General features: G+C 48.5%; 7 protein-coding genes across 7 annotated transcripts; 6 read left to right on the top strand and 1 right to left on the bottom strand.

Moving 5' to 3' along the window:
* Positions 1-166: 166 nt before the first annotated feature.
* Positions 167-1,939, top strand: F5Y00DRAFT_248686 (FAD dependent oxidoreductase). The gene has a single exon (XM_048009476.1). The coding sequence runs from the start codon at positions 302-304 to the stop codon at positions 1,745-1,747; it is 1,446 nt and encodes a 481-aa protein (XP_047860405.1). The 5' UTR covers positions 167-301; the 3' UTR covers positions 1,748-1,939.
* Positions 1,940-2,195: 256 nt separating this feature from the next.
* F5Y00DRAFT_248685 (uncharacterized protein) lies at positions 2,196-3,615 on the top strand. Its single transcript, XM_048009475.1, has 3 exons — positions 2,196-2,551; positions 2,609-2,937; positions 3,031-3,615. Exons 1-3 carry the CDS (start codon positions 2,315-2,317, stop codon positions 3,449-3,451), a joined length of 987 nt encoding a protein of 328 aa, XP_047860404.1. The 5' UTR covers positions 2,196-2,314; the 3' UTR covers positions 3,452-3,615.
* F5Y00DRAFT_248682 (putative maleylacetate reductase) lies at positions 3,598-5,411 on the bottom strand. The gene has a single exon (XM_048009474.1). It carries the CDS (start codon positions 4,704-4,706, stop codon positions 3,633-3,635), a length of 1,074 nt encoding a protein of 357 aa, XP_047860403.1. The 5' UTR covers positions 4,707-5,411; the 3' UTR covers positions 3,598-3,632.
* A 106-nt stretch (positions 5,412-5,517) lies between these two features.
* On the top strand, positions 5,518-10,467 carry F5Y00DRAFT_248680 (uncharacterized protein). Its single transcript, XM_048009473.1, has 5 exons — positions 5,518-5,928; positions 5,991-6,095; positions 6,151-6,437; positions 6,503-9,842; positions 9,907-10,467. The coding sequence occupies exons 1-5, from the start codon at positions 5,889-5,891 to the stop codon at positions 10,080-10,082; spliced, it is 3,948 nt and encodes a 1,315-aa protein (XP_047860402.1). The 5' UTR covers positions 5,518-5,888; the 3' UTR covers positions 10,083-10,467.
* Positions 10,468-10,705: 238 nt separating this feature from the next.
* On the top strand, positions 10,706-12,347 carry F5Y00DRAFT_248678 (putative adipose-regulatory protein-domain-containing protein). The gene is made up of 3 exons (XM_048009472.1): positions 10,706-10,916; positions 11,023-11,207; positions 11,268-12,347. Exons 1-3 carry the CDS (start codon positions 10,914-10,916, stop codon positions 12,202-12,204), a joined length of 1,125 nt encoding a protein of 374 aa, XP_047860401.1. The 5' UTR covers positions 10,706-10,913; the 3' UTR covers positions 12,205-12,347.
* Positions 12,348-13,508: 1,161 nt separating this feature from the next.
* On the top strand, positions 13,509-15,926 carry F5Y00DRAFT_199217 (uncharacterized protein). Its single transcript, XM_048005320.1, has 3 exons — positions 13,509-14,984; positions 15,038-15,399; positions 15,454-15,926. Exons 1-3 carry the CDS (start codon positions 13,943-13,945, stop codon positions 15,799-15,801), a joined length of 1,752 nt encoding a protein of 583 aa, XP_047860400.1. The 5' UTR covers positions 13,509-13,942; the 3' UTR covers positions 15,802-15,926.
* Positions 15,927-16,796: 870 nt separating this feature from the next.
* F5Y00DRAFT_199194 (beta-lactamase/transpeptidase-like protein) lies at positions 16,797-19,654 on the top strand. The gene is made up of 4 exons (XM_048005319.1): positions 16,797-16,928; positions 16,997-17,233; positions 17,397-18,478; positions 18,543-19,654. Exons 2-4 carry the CDS (start codon positions 17,009-17,011, stop codon positions 18,967-18,969), a joined length of 1,734 nt encoding a protein of 577 aa, XP_047860399.1. The 5' UTR covers positions 16,797-16,928; positions 16,997-17,008; the 3' UTR covers positions 18,970-19,654.
* The last annotated feature ends 48 nt before the right edge of the window (positions 19,655-19,702 follow it).

Raw genomic sequence — 19,702 nt, 5'->3', positions numbered from 1 at the left:
CGAATATAAAATAAAGTTATTAGTTTAAAGATTTGTCTCCATATAACTCATTTAGTGTCCCCTTAATGGTTAATGACGTAACATCGTGCACCCCACCGTAGCCCACCACAACCCGCCGTTACATAACATGGTGCCTGGACTAGGCAACTTTTAGAATATATGCATCATCATAAGGCGGTTTCATAATACAAACCAAAAACACATTCTAATCCATTAGTTAAAAGTCACCTTCGAAGTTCCAGTCCGTCAAATTATAGGCCTATAAGTGCAAGAACTGGGGCATAAAACGTAACTCGAATGAATGCTTAGTCCCGCGCCAATTCACCTCCTTAGCAATCTTTCTAGGCGCAAAATGGCATCCTCACCAAAAGAAATCACGATAATAGGAGGCGGCATTATTGGCTGCTGCACCGCCTATTTCCTCACTCGACACCCTTCTTATTCTCCGGAGACGCATCACATAACCCTCCTCGAGGCTTCCACCAGCAATACCGGGGGACGCACTCCGGACAGTATCACTGATCCGGCTACGTTGGCTGATCCCGAGACTGCATCAAAGAGGAACCCCGCTCACGACGGAATTGCCGGAGGCGCAAGCGGTAAGGCAGGTGGCTTGCTTGCGCTGTGGGCTTTCCCTCGAAACATCGTACCCTTAAGCTTCCAACTACACGATGAGCTTGCGAAAGAATACGGCGGCGATAAGAGATGGGGGTATAGACGATGTTATGCAAGTCAGATCGATTGCCAGGCCCGTCTCCCACCCGGATTCAGCAGTAGAGTGGCGGATGGGAAGAATATAGGCGAGGCGGAACTCGTCAACAATGGCCCAGAGCAGCGTTCAAAGGGACTACATAAAAACCACAAGAAAGAAATCAAAGCGCTGCAGAAACTTGGCGCCCCTGAAGATCTGGATTGGCTAGATACTGAGAATGCGCTGACTGCTTACGAGGGAATGGGTACCCCGGATAATACAGCTCAGGTACATCCTGAACTGTTCACCAGAAGCATGGCTCAATTGGCTGAAGAAAAGGGGGTCAGGATTGTGACGGGCGCAAGGGTCACAGCCATCAACAAGACGCCAGATGGTGGAAGCGTAGAGAGCGTGACATACGAGAAAGATGGAAAGGAAGAAATATTGCCGACAACGGATTGTGTGGTAGCTGCCGGGCCGTGGACACCACGTCTCCTGCCCGAGATTCCCATTAAGGCAGCTCGGGCTCACAGTGTCGTCGTTAAGACGCCAAATCCCGTGTCCGCGTACGCGCTCTTCACTTCAATCATGCTCCCAAATGGCTTCCCTACCCCAACACCCAGAGACTCTAGAGGAGCGCCGGGTGCACATCGGCCGCTGAGGGGCCAACAAATTGTTGAACCTGAAATCTACGCGCGGCCAGACGGCACCGCATACGCTTGTGGGCCTACGGATGATATGGTCGAACTACCACTAACGACCGCCGAGGTCGAAGTCGATGTGGCCCGGTGCGAGGACATCATATATCAACTCGGCGGCATAAGTGACGAGCTCGGCAAGGACGGCGAGGTCCTTGCGAAGCAGGCGTGCTATCTACCTCAAGGGGGACCTTATATAGGCGAAGTGGGCACTAAGGGGCTTATCGTTGCCGCAGGGCATACGTGCTGGGGTATACAGAATGCGCCTGCGACAGGGAAGCTCGTCAGCGAGATTATCTTGGACGGGGAGCCGAAGAGCGCAAAGCTAGGCGGCTGTGATCCGTCATTAGTCTTATGACCTGACTGGATGGGCGCAATATGGAATGGTTTAGCATAGGTATTTAAGTATGTGAATATTATAGATGACGATATAGTAGAAGCCAGGAGCTTCGTATATTAATGAACATAATCCAGGCATGGAGGCCATCTTTGCTCAAGACTGGTAGCTAAAAGAGATGTATTTTGGTCACTATTTGTATTGATTAACGTCACTTATATTTGTCTGACTTCGTCCCAGTGGAACTAGAGTACGTTTACCTGCGTAATATAACATTTCTAAGCTCTATAGACCAGTAGCCCAATTAGATATAAGTGGGTAAGTAGGTAGATTTCTATACGATGAGTTCGGAATGTCGCCGCATGCTAGTTCAATCCTACGATCCTATTTGACAATGCTACCTAGTAGGCATTGTGAGTCAACTAGTCTCCGCTTCGGCCATGTTTATGGCCACCTCTAGTATATCACCGGCCACTTCCATTACATACCTAGGTAGTTTATATCATACCACTGCAATGAAATATCTATCGCCGTGCGATTCAAGTTGTACTGATTAAATTCAATCGTTTTAGAAATTAGAGAAGAAAAATGACCTCAACAACTACCGTAGCTCCACCAGGCCTACGCTTGGGATGGATCGGCCTCGGCAGCATGGGCAGTGCTATGGCAAAGAATATCCATAGGTATCTTTCATCTCAGGGGCGCGAGCCGTTACGATTTTTCAACCGGACAGCTTCCCGTGGCGATACGCTCGCAGCACTTGGAGGAATTCGGCGCCAGGATGTAGTGCAAGTTGCCAGCGAAAGCGATGTGATATTCATATCAGCGAGTCTTACCCAAACTCGACTTAAATACCCTTTACTAACCGGGAGGTGGAAATAGGCAAGTGACGACAAAGCCGTGGAGTCAATTATAGCACAGATCCTAGATTCGGGGGATGTAACGGACAAGATCGTGGTTGATACCACTACTATCCACCCTGATACTACCAAGGCGCTGGCTGCAAAGTTGAAAGATAGGGGTGCTGAGTTCGTTGCTGCGCCTGTGTTCGGTGCGACGCCGGTGGCTGAAGCAGGACAACTACTCGTCGCATTCGGAGGCTCGAATGCTGCTTACGAAAAAGTCGGCCCTTTTCTTAAAGGAGTCATCGCTCGCGAAGTCTTGCTCGTCGGCGAGGAGCCTGAAAAAGCTACTTTGCTAAAGACAACAGGGTACGATTTCTCTATCTTCTCTATCACGTTGCTTGCCAGCCCAACCAGAATAACCGGCTTCGCTAACTCAACTAAACCCTCCCTCGTAAATAGAAACTTTCTCATGGCCGGACTTATGGAGCTCATAGCAGAAGCGCACGTCTTCGCCGAGAAGACGGGGCTGGGCTCGGCCGCACTAGAACGCCTGCTGGAGCTCAACTTCGGCACCGTCGCGCACTCGGACTCGGTTCGTATGACGACGGGTGTATACGCCCCAGGGAAAGACCAGGCGCCGTGGTCGGACCTGGAACTCGCGCTCAAGGACGTAGGACACGGAGTTGACTGCGCCGCGCGCGCAGGTGTCCGGCTTGAAGTTGCTAATACGGCGCTCGAGCACCTACGTAGGGCGAAGGGGTACTCGGAAAGAAATGGGGGCAGGAGGCTTGACTCCTCGTCGTTGTATGGGGTTGTGAGGGAAGATGCGGGACTAGATTTCAGGACGGAGTTTATAAGGAAGCGGGATGGGGAAGAATAGGTCCTGCGTAAGGAAACTTTTATTTACATTCATGATTGATATCCCGCAGAACGTCAGGATAGTTGATGAATCCAAATAGATCTAATACTTTCCTATGACATCTTGCAAGATCTGAGTGGCTAGGTACTATATTCAGTATATTGATGCGAGATAGTGGTACAAGATCATCCAATTATTCGTATTACAAATCAGCCCTTGCCTCTTCTCCAGCCCAAGCTCGTCGGATCAGCTCTCTTATCGGCCCCCTTTCGATAGGCCGAGGGTTCCAATAAGGGTTGCTCACTGCTATGTCTGCTGCCTTATCTATGTCGCTCTCTTGCATCCCTAAAGCCTTCAGTCCCCTTTCTACTTTCAACTTCTGTAAGAGAATATTTAGTCCCTTCGTGGCGTCGCCTTCACTCTCCGGCAATGCGGCAGCCAATGCTTCCATTGCCCCAGGGACCTTCGGGGCATTATATGACAATGCGTGTGGCAGGACTATGGTATGCGTCTCAGAGTGCGGGAGGTTAAAACTGCCCCCTAGGGTGTGGCAGAGCTTGTGATGGATAGACATCCCGACACTGCCGAGACAAATACCGCAAAGCCATGCGCCATATAAGGCAGATGAGCGTGCTTCTTGCGACGATGGATCAGAGACCAGGACAGGGAGGGAGCTTGCAAGAGCTTTTACCCCTTCTTGAGCAAGGAGATTAATAACCGGGTTGGTATTACGAGCATACAGCGCTTCGACAGCATGCGCTATGGCGTTAACGCCACTTGTAGCAGTAAGACCAACCGGAAGGGTCATGGTGAGATCAACATCATAAACGACCGTGCTGGGCAATATCTTCGGATCGGATCTTGTCGTCTTCCTTCCAGAATCTGTCTCACCCAAAATTGGCGTAACCTCACTACCAGCGTAGGTCGTAGGGATAGTCAAGTGAAAGAGACCCGTCCGAATGCTGAGTGCTTTTCCCAAGCCCACTGTGCTACCACCTCCGATGGAAATAACGGAGTCGGCCCTTGAGGACTTAACTTGCTCGAGCGCCCTCTCAGTCACTTCGACTGGAGTATGCATTGTTGCTTCAGTAAATACTCCGGAGACGACATCTCCGAGAACACCCTTGAGTAAGTCGATATGGCTCACCTGCTGAGGCGTGCTGAGAAGAAAAGGCTTAGATACATTTGCCCGTCGAAGCTCTTCTGGAACCTTTTTGATAGTACCGCACCCGAAGACGATACGAGCGGGACTAGAATTATATTCAAAACTCTCCATGTTCGATATTATGCTATGACACTGGAATGTAGGATATTTATTTATAGCGAACAGCAGTTATGTATCCTAACTGACAATATCCAAGGTAGCAATCCTCGAGAGGTTCCGGGTAGGCACCTACTTATTAGATTCGAGTCGTGCAGGATCTATACTTACATACCTTTCCGGGCTAATGGGTTCCGCATGGGTACAATAGCAGCACGAATTGAGTGAATACCCTCCGGTATCAAGTGCCGACGCTACGTGATGCAATGGGGGTCGGCATCGCTGAGCCCGCTAGGTTAGAGCATTCCCCGCATCGGGAGCAGAGGATCGACTTGGATCAACTACAGATGATTTCAAGGATTGAGAATAGAAGTTGCGAGTATAAATCAATTAACTCATGGAAAAGGGTTAAGGGGAGCGTGTCAGTTGGATAAAGGGGTTAGGTGAAGTTTCTTCGACGGCGCAATGCAAACACGCATCATCATCGCGATAAGAGTACGAAGTATGCGTCCCGCTATCCTATCGACTTTAATAATGATTCCTCAGATCGTATGGTGTACTCTTCTTCTTTTCTTTGACGATATTCAATAATCTTTAATCTTTAATGTGGAATGAACTATTTTTAGAAACAATTTTGCAAAGTGTGCATTTCTTGATCGTAATGTCTCAATGTTGTTGGATCTGTCAATAATTGCAAGAAATGTTGAAAGGGTCTAGAAATATACCCCTGCAATTCTGCAGTTGGCCCTTGTAATCAGATAATCTATCAAGTTTAGCGCTGTGATGTGTCAGTAAGCTACATACACCCCACAATTATACGCTAAACCTACGATTTCCCAGTTTCAGGCCCCTAAGTACAAGTACATTACCCATTACCCCATCTCTAGGGCAACGACGTTACCACTTGTAAACAATTCCTGCAGGTCTGCAACCTCTACATACATGTAGTATCTTGAAACCATGTGCTATGCATTTTACAATTTCAACGTCTGCACATTCCTGAAAACTTAATACTAACTATTGCCTTTTCTTTCGTGGCAGAACTGCGTTCTCGCCGATCACTGATAATCTAATTTCGAGACATTTCGAGCCTATTGACCATCTTACCGTTCCAAACGAGCGCACGGTTAGGTTCACCGACATTTCCGACCGAAAATATAGAGAACATTGTTGCCTTTTGCGAGGGAAGCGAGGAGGATGCCTACGGCCACAGATGGCCCGACAGTTTCCCTGTCGTGTATGAAATATACTCTTGAAGCCGAATTAGAATTTCGAGGTATACTAATATTGTATAAATAGTTGCCAATAACTTCTGGGGCAAAGATGACGCTGGTGTAGGGCCATTGCTTGATCGCATGGCCTCTGCGAAGCAGACCAGCGATGAGCTTAGATCTTTCTATAGTGGTAAGTCTTTTCTGACTATTTTTACTTTTTACCACTAATTGGTCCGTGTTGCTAGCCCGGGCCTCTATCGAAGATGAATACGCACGCAAGCTCATGTCGTTAAGCCGAAAATCGTTGGGTACCCACGAAATGGGAAGCCTGAAAGTTTCACTTGATACTATGCGAGGAGAAGTCGAATCCATGGCGAAGCAACATGCTAGCATCGCTGCTCAGATGAAGACCGAGTTGGAGGAACCGCTGGCCGCCTTTGCAGGAGGAATGAAAGAGAGACGCAAGATCGTCCAAAATACGGTAGAGAAACTTCTCAAGATCAAGATACAGCAAACGAACATGGTGAATAAGGTCAGTGCCACCCATGCATCCAAATGATAACCCCTGGGCCCTGGCAACTAACAAACCCCACCCAGACCCGTGATCGCTATGAGCAAGATTGTTTAAAAATTAAAGGCTACCTTGCCCAGGGACATATGGTTATGGGCCAGGAAGAAAGAAAAAACAAGGCTAGATTAGAGAAGACACAGATCAGTCTTGCTACAACTAACACCGAATATGAGAACGCAGTTAAAGTCCTCGAGGAGACGACCGCCAGGTGGAATAGGGAGTGGAAAGCGGCCGCCGACAAATTCCAGGACCTCGAGGAGGAGAGATTGGACTTCACCAAGAGCAGTCTATGGACTTTCGCCAACATTGCCTCCACAGTCTGCGTTAGCGATGATGCTTCGTGCGAGAAGATTCGTTTGTCTCTAGAAAAGATGGATGTGGAAAAAGACATCATCCACTTCATTACCGAGAGGGGTACCGGTCAAGAAATCCCAGATCCACCCAAGTATATCAACTTCTGCCGTGGGGATGTGGAAGACACTCATTCAGAAGTCTCCGAAGATGAGAACTATTCAGTAGCACAATTTCCGCGGAGTATCAATCCTGCATTTCGCACGTCTTCCCCCCAGCCATCTACCTTCGAATCGCATCATGATCCCAATTCCGCTCTTGCTCGAGATCTGGCCCATCATGAACCTCCTCCGCCCTCTAGCAGGGATCTAATTATGCCTCCGCCGAAGGCTCAGACTTACGCCATAGCTCAGCGGGATGGGCGACGAGGAAGTGTCATACAACCGCAGCAATATCCTCAAAGCATCAACCCCGGCTTCCGTGCTCCCTCACCTCAGCCATCCACGTACGAATCTCATCATGATCCCAACTCGGCACTCGCTCGAGATCTCCAACGCCGAGACCCCAATCCCCCTCCTACGCGGGATATGCAGCGGAATGAACCTCCTCCTTCATTTCCTCGAGATACGCAGCGTCGTGAGCCCGACCTTTCTCTTACCAGAGAGATTCAACGCCACGACCCTGTCCCTTCATATACTCGGGAAGTGCAGCGTCGTGAACCTGACCTCCCCATGACAAGAGAAATCCAACGCCGCGATCCCAATCCCCCCATTTCCCGAGAAATACCCCGAGAGATGCCGCGGGAGATGCCTCGGGAGATACCACGAGAAATACCACGCGAAGTACCTCGGGAAATGCCACGGGAAATCCCCCGTGAAATTCCGCAAGAAGCACCCCGAGAAGCGCCCCGAGAAGTACAGCGCCACGAACCTGATCTTTCTCTCACAAGAGAGATTCAACGCCGCGATCCTAATCCTCCTATACAGCGTAATGATCCTAGTCCCTCATTTCTTCGGGATATGCAACGTCATGAACCAAATGCCTCTTTTACTAGGGACCTTCAACGCCACGATACTAATCCTCCTACTCCACGAGATCCACCACGAAATGAGCCACCACCAACTTCCAGTAGGGAGTCAGTTATATCACCACAGAACACCTCAGTGGCCGTCATGGCTCCACAAGATCGTCGGAAAGGGAGCAATGGGGTACAGCCATATGATACTTCCAAATTTGCACCTGTACCCCACGATCCGTATCCTATGGACGGTATGACAATGCTATGTCGCACGGATGGCATGAATTCAGCGACGAGCTCGAATTTATCAGCACGGCCTTCAAGCGGCGATGATAATAGCGAATACTCGAACCCAACGTCTTTCTCTAGTCAAGAGCCACAAAGCGGTAAAGTGTCACCGGTAAAGCAGGAGCCCGTGGTGGTGGCACAGCCAGAAAAGCAAATGCAAAAAAAGAAGAGCGGATTCTTTCAGAATCACAGCCCGTTCCGTAGAAAGAGCATCAAAGATGTGAAGGCGTCAAACAGAAATACTTGGGGACCTGTGGCTTCGCAGAGTGCGATGAGTACTCACGGCACGGTCAGCTCTCGGCGCAATCAAGCTTTTAAACCACCAGAGCCTCAGAACCCGGTGTCTCAGAACCCTATTGCAGACAGAATAGAAAAGACAGCGAGTCCCGAACCTATTGAAGCGAATGCAAGCCTAGCCCTGAATATTGGGCAGAACGTATTCCCGGTAGCCAATACCGATAAAAGAAAACAGGCCAACGATGATAATACACCTCCACAAGAGGAGCAAGATCCCATCGCTCAAGCCCTAGCGGAGTTGAAGGGTGTTGCTAGTAACAAGCAAGCTGCTGGACGAATCTCAGCCGATCACTATCACGGTATCGCTACACCTGTACCCGACAGATCTCAAGCGCCGTCCCGTTCCGTACCTGTATCCAGAGAAAGCAGCGATGTGGCCGCTGGTATGAGAGGCACCCCACCGCCGTCATACGATATGCAGATACAAAGACTTGGAGTCCCGCCTCCAGCCGTTACATCTAAAGCAATGCAGGAGGCGTCGCGAAAATATGTAGAGCAGACCAGAGATATGTTCAGCGCGAAGCGTCCTGGGCCTGGAGCATACAGTGGGACGCAGTCGTTCAGTGGTACTCCTTCACGACCTACGACGAGAGGCAGTGAAATGCCTCGTGCAGCATCACCGGCGCCTCCACGGGGCGCTTCTCCTCGGCCTGGGATGCACCCTGAGACACGTCAGTCAGAGACACGCCAAAGCCAACGGTCAGCATCGCCAAATCCTTACAGTAGTAGCCAATACCGTAACTCGCCACAGACAGCTTCACCTAGTACGTATGGTGGTACACAGCAGCAAAATTCACCACAAGCGGCGTCTCCGATTTCATATAGCGCAACTCAGCGACGGGGAAATTCACCACAGCCAGCACCATCAGTTTCTTATAGTTCAACCCAAAGACAGGGAAATTCGCCGCAGCCAACATCGTCAGTTTCTTATAGTTCAACCCAAAGGCGAGGCAACTCGCCGCAACCCGCGTCACCCATTTCATATAGTGCAACTCAACGGCGAGGAAATTCACCACAACCGGCATCGCCGATTTCGTATAGTGCGACCCAGCGACGAGGAAACTCACCTCAGCCAGCATCGCCAATCTCGTATGGTGGCTCTCAACAACAACACTCACCACAACCTAGTATGTCAGTGAAGCGCGGGTCGGAACAGGGATACTACGGGCATCAGTCGCCGAGCAATTCTATGAGGGCGAAGTCCCCATCCATATACAATAGCGATTACAACCGCCCAACCAGCAGGGCTGAAGAAATGGCTATGCAACTTGCTCCAGTTGGAGATGGGTCCGTGTACGGATCAATGCGTGGAAGAGGAAACGGTAGCAGGCCTGGTACAAGTGCGAGCTCACGGGCCATGACCTTCTATGACGGACGAGATCCCGCGACAGAGAATTCGAGACAGCGAAGCCAGAGCGTGGCAGACCCCAGCCGGCAGTACACGCCAGAGGGCCGCGCCATTTTACACTACGGTATGTTTATTTTTTCTTTTCTTTTTTCTTGGTACAAACTATGCAGATACTAACAATTTTATAGCTCGAGCGTTGTATATGTACCAAGCAGCAATCCCCGAGGAACTTGGATTTGCCAAGGGAGATATCCTGGCCGTTCTCCGACACCAGGATGACGGGTGGTGGGAAGCTGAAATTCATTCAGGACAAGGTGTTGGTAGAGGCGGGTTGGTACCTAGTAATTATCTGCAGCCTTGTTAAGGTCAGCATATAAAGGGTCCCTTGGCTCTGCTCTTGATTGACGAGATAAAGACTGACGAGGCTCATGAAAGTTGGTATTTGCCCGTTGTTTGATGTTGTTTGATGTGAATACGTATGTTATGGGGTGTGATGAGCACATATGGGTCAGCAAGCAGGCAGGCGACTATTTGGTTGGGTTGAATTATCGGTCGTCTGTTCTTGGGGAGAGCAGGCTTTCGCTCGTTCGGGGGAGCGTTCGATACCTACAAGTTATTATTCATTGCCAGTTAGGCTATCTAGGGCCGTTAAAGAACGGGGAGTTAATACGAGATTGCATTTTGACTTTTTTTTTATTAATACCTAATTACCATTATCAATAAGAAATAAGAAATTGCTTCTTTGCGACGATATAAAATATCCAATGATTGAAGCTCAGAGGTACTTACACTGGGTGATACATGTAGGTATTCCTCTTTACAATCTAGATGTAGTTACATAATATATGTACCTAACGATGAGGTTAGTCATCAGCATGACGTTGGCACCCGTCGCAGAGGGGCAGCTGGAACTCTAACCTACTACATTAGGTACATACATAGGAGGCATGCTGGCTGCCAAGAACTCCGTCAAGCTCTCCATCGTACCTAACGTGCCACAAGCCGCTAATAACGGTGCATACCTTGTAAACCCAAACGCCATCACATGCCTCGACTCTCTCAATTTTAGAGTCTATTATGATTCTAACTTACAACTCTTCTACTCTTAATTATTTGTGCTGCTTATTTCAACGACGCGAATTCAGGAGCATTGCAAGGTCCAGCATCGCATGGCGTTGCTACATTATTTAGAAAAATGGTAAGTCACATGCTTACCTATACTACATATATGAGAAGCTTCAAGCATTCAAGCCGAAGAGTGTAGCTTTCGCTATAGATATCCGTTTCGCTGATTATAGACATAGGAATATGTAAAAAGCTCTTATAGAGCTGCAACATCTCCAGTTGCCCAGAGGACATATCTCAGCGCTGCACTGTTCTTCTCCGCGTCCTTGGTGCTTTTATTTATTGCTGCTCTGGCCTATCCCGTCTTCTACTATAACTACGTGCCTAAGAAGGTTATATCACTCCCTATACACCTACAATATGAGTAAGGGCCTTTCCTCTCTCTTGTGATTGTAGAAATTAATGTGCGGTATTATTCCAATAGCTCCGGCCTGAACCCTTATGGTGTCACATCGGTCTCGTCGAACCTCATGCACGAGCAGGCCTATGATATATCAGTAGAATTAACATTACCACGATCGCCTTCGAATCTCGACAGGGGGAATTTCATGGTCACTCTATTCGGGATAAAGAGCCAGCCAAGCAACCCAGCGTTCGCTTACTATTTTTCGGGAGAGGACCCCTTCTCGCATGTCAAGGAAGATACCGTAGTCTTCACGAGCCGCCGGCCCGTCTTGATCCCATATACAGACCCCCTCGTGAAGACGGTGTCGCGTGTCCTCTTCCTACCATACCATATCCTATACCCTAGCGCATCGGAGACGATAACACTTAGGGTTCCGATGGGCGAGCTCGTTGAATTCAACAAAATCCTCCCGATGAGCATACTAGTGGAAGTACAAGCCGGTCAGACACTCCAGGTGTACTCAACTACTATCACGCTGGTCGCCCGTTTGACGGGGATCCGCTGGGCCATGTATAATCATCGCATCATTTCGTTTGTAGTCTGCACAACTGTTTTCTGGATAGCCGAGATACTATCGACGGGACTGGCGTGGCTTATCCTAAGCTCCCTCATCTCAAACCAGAAACCTAAAGAGCCGGAAGATAAACTAAACCCCAGACCTAGAGGTGACCCTTGGATGGGCCCGCCTCCCGTTCCTGCGGCGTTTTCCCACGACGGGGCGGGAGACTCTTATAGTGAGGGCGAGGAAATGGTTAAGAAAGAAGAAGACGACGACGACGATGATGATGTGGATATCAAGGAAGAGACGCCGGAACGAGAAACGCTGGCAGATCAACCAGCGGATGATGAGGATGATGGGGAAGATGTTTGGAGGGAGAAGGGTGCCGGTACTAGTTCCAGTTTTGAGAAAGGGGGCAGTATACGCAGACGATCATCGCGAGGAGGCAGGTCTTGATAAGGGAAGAATTTGTTAGTGTAGACTTGAGATGCCCCTCTCGAGCCTACTTAATTCAAACATGTTCGCCACGTATCATGGTGAGTTATCCAGTTTAAATTATAGAAATGCCGAGTCGCTGCTTGACTAGTCCAAGGGTGCCACATGATAATAAATTTATGTATGTATGAGGTATCTTAGGTATCTATGTAGGCAGGCATGTACCTACTGTTCTTCTCCACATTCTCCAAATACCAAAAGACTAACCACCTAACCGTAACACCGGCATATCTCAGTAATCTATCTATTCAGAGATGCAAGCAAGATATCTCTATATGAATAGGTAGATATATAAACTACCTAAGGTAATATATTAAATACGGAGGTGGCTGAATTATGTAGACTACGGTTGGGTACATGTACATAGTCACAGTAGGTACACTAGTTAGGTACATAGATGTAAGGTTTGAAGCGGACCGATACATTGCATATCCATTAAGTCCAAGACGGAGGTCAATGTATGCATCTGTTGCATGTAAGTCAGCTTAAGACAGCGTAGCGCAGCTTCGTAGCAGCTTCGTAGCAGCTTTGACGTGTTCAGGTGACGAGGGTGGTCCCAGAATCGCGGTTAGCCAATCAATTAATTTCTAGTCTCCCCCGCCATTGGGCCATGGCTTAACAACTGACCTACCAGGACTCGACCTAACTCTTTTTTTTTCTCATTGCAACATGTAATAATCTTCGCTTTTTTTGTCATTCTGCCACTACATACTGCCACTGCATACCTACCTCATACTGCTATTACTGCTACTGTTACTGCTAGGTACTGCTGCATAGGTACTACTTACTGCTGCCCACTAGATGCAATAGCAGCCATTCATTTGCTTTGACCCTAATTCTAAAACTTAGGTATCCTACCCTTTTTTTCTACCCACGATAGCTTTCTACGCTTTCTGCACTTTTTTTACGATTTCTACGTATAAATACATTGCAGCTTTAAGAGTTGCAAGACATATACACATGCACACAGTTTCATCGACCATTCTTGCTACCAAGACCTTTTTTTGACTCAAAACCTCGGTACTCTATGGTGCATTAATAGTCTTGAATCCCTGGTTTGGACAGTGAATTCTTTTCCGCTTGCTTGTCCCCATTGACCTTTAACCAATTCACTTTAATTCGACCTCAATAAAAAGCGTCAAAATTAAATACGAAGCATTTGCATATTATATATAAAAATAAGCAACTGCTTCGTAAGAAATATTTGGTTTTTGGTTCGCAGTTCAATACGTTACGCCGGTTCTTATAGCTTCGTTAGCAACTTTGCACACCGCCGGGGAGGACCTGCAAATTGTTCCTGTTCCTGTTCCTCTTCCTTAGGTATTGTACATACGTATTGTACATACCTAACCCAAGCAACCTCTCAACAAGCAACCTCTTAACTTCTTAAAACCTCCGTTTCTTTCACCCCCCTACCATTTTCCCACTTTCCACTACAGCTCTCTACCAAAACCTAGACCGACAATTATAAACTGGCGATCGAGCGACCCCCGAACTCGCACAGTATCTTATCGAGTCTTCGTCTACAAACAGCTCTCAGACCTTTTTTTTTTTTTTTTTCTTACCAGGCCTCTATATTCTTCATCACCCCTCCTCGACTACCCTCCCTTCTGACACGACAGCGACAGCGATAACCCTCGCGTCTCTTCTTAAACCCCTCTGTTACTTTGTCCGATACTACGGTCTATATCTAGTAACGATGCCCTGCTTCAAGGGCATCGCCGTGAGCATTCATGCGAATTCTGCCCCGCTCCCAGAATATGGCATGCAAAAGCAGTCTCGTCTATCTCGCATCAGCACATACATACCTGTTCCTCAACCTCAGCTAAACCCGGATACCTCTAAACATGAGGCAGCCAAGTTCGCCATTTCGATAACGCTCTTAACACCCGGCCATCCCATTCCCTATACAGCTCCGAAACCGACTGCAGCCAATCCCTACCCGAAGCCTCTCTACGCGGGACCTCTGATATCCACAGGCTCTGATCCTTCCAAACATGCCAACACAGTCGCACCGTATATTCCTATGACGAATTCGGAGAACGAAACCATTGCTGCATACATCTACTTTGACGGACGAGCTAAGGAAGAAGTCGCCACTCTACTACGACCGGGAGAAGAGACATGGGTAAATAGTCGTTGGGTTCAAGTTCCAGAGAGCGAAGGTGGTGGCCTCGCCGAACGTGAATTTTTATTCCGAGAGGTCGGCTTGGAACGATGGCTTAATGGTCTAGATCTCAAGGGCCACGATGCCGCGGAGAAAGTCGAGAAACGAAGACAGAAGTTTGAGCGACGTCATCGCCGCCATAGGTCCACCCCTCACGGCGGTGACGCAGAAACGGAGAAGACCCCTCGTCCCCGCGATACCTTGGCGTATGGGGGAGAGGACCAGTCACCGGTAGCAACCCCTGATGATTCGGACGACTCTTCTATGTCCGACGACGACGAACCCCCCGAGGCTACTGGCCAGATCAAAGTGGCCATGTTCCGCGTGATCGCCTCTGGAGAGATTAAGAAGGGAGAATATTCACCACAGTTCGATGCCCACGATGATGATGACGAGAGCGATAGTGGGACCAAGGGGGGTAATAACGGAGCGATCGACGCCGACGTTGAGCATACCACTAGTTTTGCTAAGCCCAAGACGCTCGATCCTAAGACAATCAGTACTCAGACCGTGACTGGCATAGACGGACCGGATAAGCCCTATGCGGTATTTACATTCTTCTACCGTGGCCAACGTAAGCAACTTTTATTCGAGCTTTACATTCATTCACCACTGACACGTTATTAGGTCAACTCAGCAAGATGGGATTGTTCCCCAGTTCAAAAGGCGACCAGAAGGCGCCTGGTACAAAGCGGCGGTCAACCCAACTCGACTTTTCAGGGCTCGGTCCTCTCAAAACTACTGGTACAGTAGGCTTTTCGGCTTTCCGAGACCAGGAAGCTGAAGCTGCGAAAAGGAGAAAGGCCCGCAGGAAGAGTAATGGTGTCAACGGCAACCTCATGGACGAAGACAGTGATGACGATGATGATAACGATAATATTCCTCTGGTTAAAATGGAAGATTCTGACGATAAGGACGTCAAGATTCACCTAGCACCGGAAGATGCCAAGGTTACTGGGGAGCTACAAGCCGGTATCGATCGTATTCGTGTAAGTTGACACCTTATAATTTTACGTATAGTATCACTAAGAAGCATGCGATAGCTTAAGAGACAGCACTCTACAGAACCAGACGCTGCAGGTGCGTCGGGTTCTCAAAAGTCACCCAGCGCAGGTCCCACCGGCGGAGAGCCGACTCCTACGGATTCTACGTCAAGCAATCAGCCTATGCCTAACTCCGTTGCAAATCTGCTTGCGAATGCTTTTAATGGCGAGGCAACCGTGGGAAGTCCTCTAAAAAAGCAACGTGCAGATGACGAGACACCAGATCGTTCCATCAATTTCCCGTCGGCTTTGGGTGATGTGTTAGGCAGAGCTACTGCGGATCAGGAGAAGAGGATAAAAGAAGAGCAAACTAAAGTTCACCAGTTCGGCGAAGATGAAGAGCTTTAAAAGGGCTAACAATTTTACGATCCCTTTGACTGTTTTGAGGTACCACTTAAACCTCGTTAGCCGCAAGACCAGTTAACTTAATTTGCTGCTTTAACTATTTATCGGAGCCGAGAGACAAGTCGAGTAACGAGGGCTCTTAGCAAAAGGTAATCTTATACTATCATACAACCGAGAGTATTGGATTATTACAGGGGAAGGAAACGGATGAAACTTAGATGGCAGTGACCCGTGTAGAGAGATCTTTATTCTATGAACACGTCGACTTTATTTACCGTCGTGTCAAGAAGAGACTCAATACTACATCCTGGAACTAGCTGTTTAGACAGTTGGCCAGTGTACAAAGGTCGAGATATTACAGTTGCATATGGCAAACCCTCTCCTCGGGAGGGGTTTTATTTTGACATAACGAGATCGGGTTCGTTGGCTCTACGTGCAACGGGCTGCATTCGACGTGAGATGATTATGACCAAGGCGGATGGGATGGCGTGTTGGCGGTAGTGGTGGTTTTATTTCTAGGTGCGGTTCTTTTATAGAGAAAATACCCGAACAAGAAAAGAGTTCAGAGGGCAACTGCAAGGTTGCATGGGACTTTTCTTCATTCGACTACCTAAATGAGTTACGCGGCTATGTGTATATGTAATGTACTGCTGGCCTGGTCTTGATAACGCCTTAAGCTTATGAACTGTTATCTTCTAACCTACGTGATATGTATTTCTTGCTTGCTGGTATGTCCGTACATAAGCATCTTTGGATAAGGTGTGACGGGCTACTTATTAAAAATTTAAGGCGTTCATTATACGCATCATTAAGTACCTCTTGTCGACATTCATATATTATTAAGAGTAAATAAAATGCAAGGAATCTCACCGCCGTACGAGTTATATGAGACATGTCGAAATCGTAAGGCGGGGTTCTCAACAAACTCCCGAGTTGGTAACATTGAGCGTCCCTTCTTAGCTTCTAGGTATTCTCCTTCGCAACCGTAAATATAAGACGAATATGTTTATACCTGCCCAGATAGCTCATACATATAATGAATAAGGTTCTCACTTAATTATATTTTCCAAAACATCCAAATGTTGAAATATTTATTTATTTATTAAGTGGTAAACTTAGAAGTACCTAACGTAGGTAATTATACATTTAAGCGTTTTCACTTACCTCTCTGGGTATATAAATACTAACTACACAACAGCCTCGGCCTTAGATGAAACTCGGGATCCTTTTGCCGGCGGCGAGCACTGCGCTTGCATTGCTGGAGCTGGAGCATACTGAGCAAAAGGTTCTGTCTGTTGGAAAAGAGGAGAAGGGCGATATGAGGAAACCCCCGTTTGATTCCGATTTCGAGGCTTTTGCAAAGGCGGTGCTCGACCGCTGGAAAGTCCCGGGGGTGTCGGTTGCCGTTGTCGATGGGGAGGATATATGGGCTGAGGTTTGTTATATGTGTTTCTTATTATATGTCAGGTATCACGTCAAACGGATATATGGCTTATACCGTCTCTGAAAACCGAGGTCTCAAAGGGGAGGCTGCCCCTTATATTTACAATTCTTATGATACCATGCAAATACAAACTGTAAGCCAACAATATACATAGGGTTATGGCATCGCTAGTTTCCCCTCAACGCCCGCGACGCCATCAACACTATACTACACCGGCAGCACGACCAAAGCATTCACAGCAGCTATCCTATCTCTCCTCATCGCATCAGGCGACTTCCCGTCCTCCGAGGAACCATCCTCCTCCTCCCCTCTGAGCTGGCAGACGCCCATCTCGCACATAATCCGGGACGACTTCGTCCTAGGGCCGGGGTACGAGTGGGCGACCGCGCACCTGACGCTCGAGGACGCGCTCTCGCACCGCACGGGGTTCCCGCGGCACGACAAGGCGCTCGCCAGAAAGTACGGGCCGGATCGCAGCAGCCCGGCCACCGTGCGCGACGTCGTCCGCAGCCTGAGGTACTTGCCCGTGGTGGCGGAGCCGCGGGTCGTCTGGCGCTACTGCAATCTCATGTACATGGTGGCCACGCATGTGATCCAGACTCTCACGGGGAAAGGGCTGGGTGATGTGATGCGTGAGCGGATTTGGGGTCCGCTGGGTATGGAGGCTACGTATTTAAGTGTGGAAGAGGCGCTGGACGCGGGGAGGGAGGTGGCGCGTGGGTATTATTGGGATTATCAAGGGGAAGCGGATGGACATGGGAAGGGCCAGGGCTTTATCTCGGTTCCGTACGGAAGCCTTGATCTCGCGAGCGGCGCTGGTGGTATCGTGAGCAATGTGTTGGACTATGCACGATGGATCCGGTGCTTGATCCGCGGCGATGGTAGCGACGACGACAACGAAAACGGCTGTCCGGTCTTGCCTAAGGAGGCACACCGCGAGCTTAAATTAGCTCGTATCGCGATGCCGCCCGAGATGGGGATCAATTTCGACGCCCCGCTGGCGTACGCGCTCGGTTGGGAACTTAGTACGTATAAGGGCTGGCGGATATTCACGCATAGCGGTGGCATGGAGGCATACGGCGCTGAGGTTTACTTCTTGCCGGATCTAAAGTACGGAGTGGTTACGCTAGGGAACACGGCGGTGACGAGCAATCTCGTGGGCACCGAGCTTGCGTGGAAGTTGATTGACGATAAATTGGGAGTCCCGGAAGAAGAGCGGTTTGACTGGATTAGCCGGTGAGTTTCGCCCCCCCCTTTTCCGAAGAAGACGGGGTCTGAACTGATATGAATGAATAAACAGGGGAGAGGAAGCACTTAACACCCGACTCAAGCTTGCCGAGACAGCTGTTCATGAATTATATCCGGAACGCGCAGACCCGCCGCTACCTCAGGCGCTGCCACTCGAGAAGTACGTCGGAGTCTACTCCCACCCGGCGTATCAGAACATCACGCTACAACTAACTGATGAGGACTCGACCAAAAATACGAAAGGAGAACTTGGAGCTCTGCGGGATGATATGGAGTGGCAGATGACGTTCGACTTCCACCACGTATCGGGCGAGTTCTGGGCGGTGGTCATCGATATGCTTAACACGCCCAACTTGCTCAACGGGCAGCGGGCTCGGGCTCAGTTCGAACTCGGCGTTAAGGGGACGGTGGATAAGTTGAAGATGGAGTTCTTGGAGGATGGGAGTGAGGGGGTTATTGTATTTGATAGGGTTGTGTGAGATATCATAGCTTGAGACGATATAGTATATTGAACTGGCAAATGCATTTGACAGTAAAAATCGAGGTTTAATTTATTCATCTACGTACTTGACTCTATCTATAGAACCAAGCGATGTTGAGGGGATCCAGGCAGTCCTCTGTGCTATTTCTCATGCACTAGATATCACCTACCATGTCTGCTCGCTGGCGATATAATTCAACATGACACTAAAAACTGTAAATCCACACATACACCGGATGAATGTGAAGGCGACAACCTAGTATATACAAGTTAGCAACACTAGAACAGAGCTAGAAATGGCAAACAAGTATGTAATGCATATATGCTTAATGAGTCAGACTGTTGAGCTTGATGAATTTTAATCCACATGGATGTTCAGTTGGCTGTTCTTAGAAGATTGGATCATCATAAAGAAAGCAATAGAAAATGAAATGCAATAAAGCAAACTTACACTTGCTGCTAGCCTAAAGAACTGGTTCAGGACTGGCTGAGGACTCGCGTGGCCACCACGGAAGACAATGGCGCGGCGTTGAATGTTATTTGGTGGAGATGTTACTTCAAAGAGCAAAGTATCAGGACACTCGAAATACTATGGCAAGATACAGTATCTCGTGATTTCGGGATGATATTTTTTGTAGCTTGCCGTACAAACAAAGCAATACGATACTTATTAACTGCTTCCAGTAACATCTCCACCAAATAACATTGAACAGCCTAGCGACTTAAACCCT

Source organism: Daldinia vernicosa (assembly GCF_022497035.1).
Source record: "Daldinia vernicosa strain CBS 139.73 unplaced genomic scaffold F5Y00scaffold_74, whole genome shotgun sequence".
Classification (NCBI taxonomy): Eukaryota; Fungi; Ascomycota; class Sordariomycetes; order Xylariales; family Hypoxylaceae; genus Daldinia; species Daldinia vernicosa.
The sequence above is the reverse complement of the archived record's forward strand: the minus strand, read 5'-3'. Positions and strand labels throughout refer to the sequence as shown.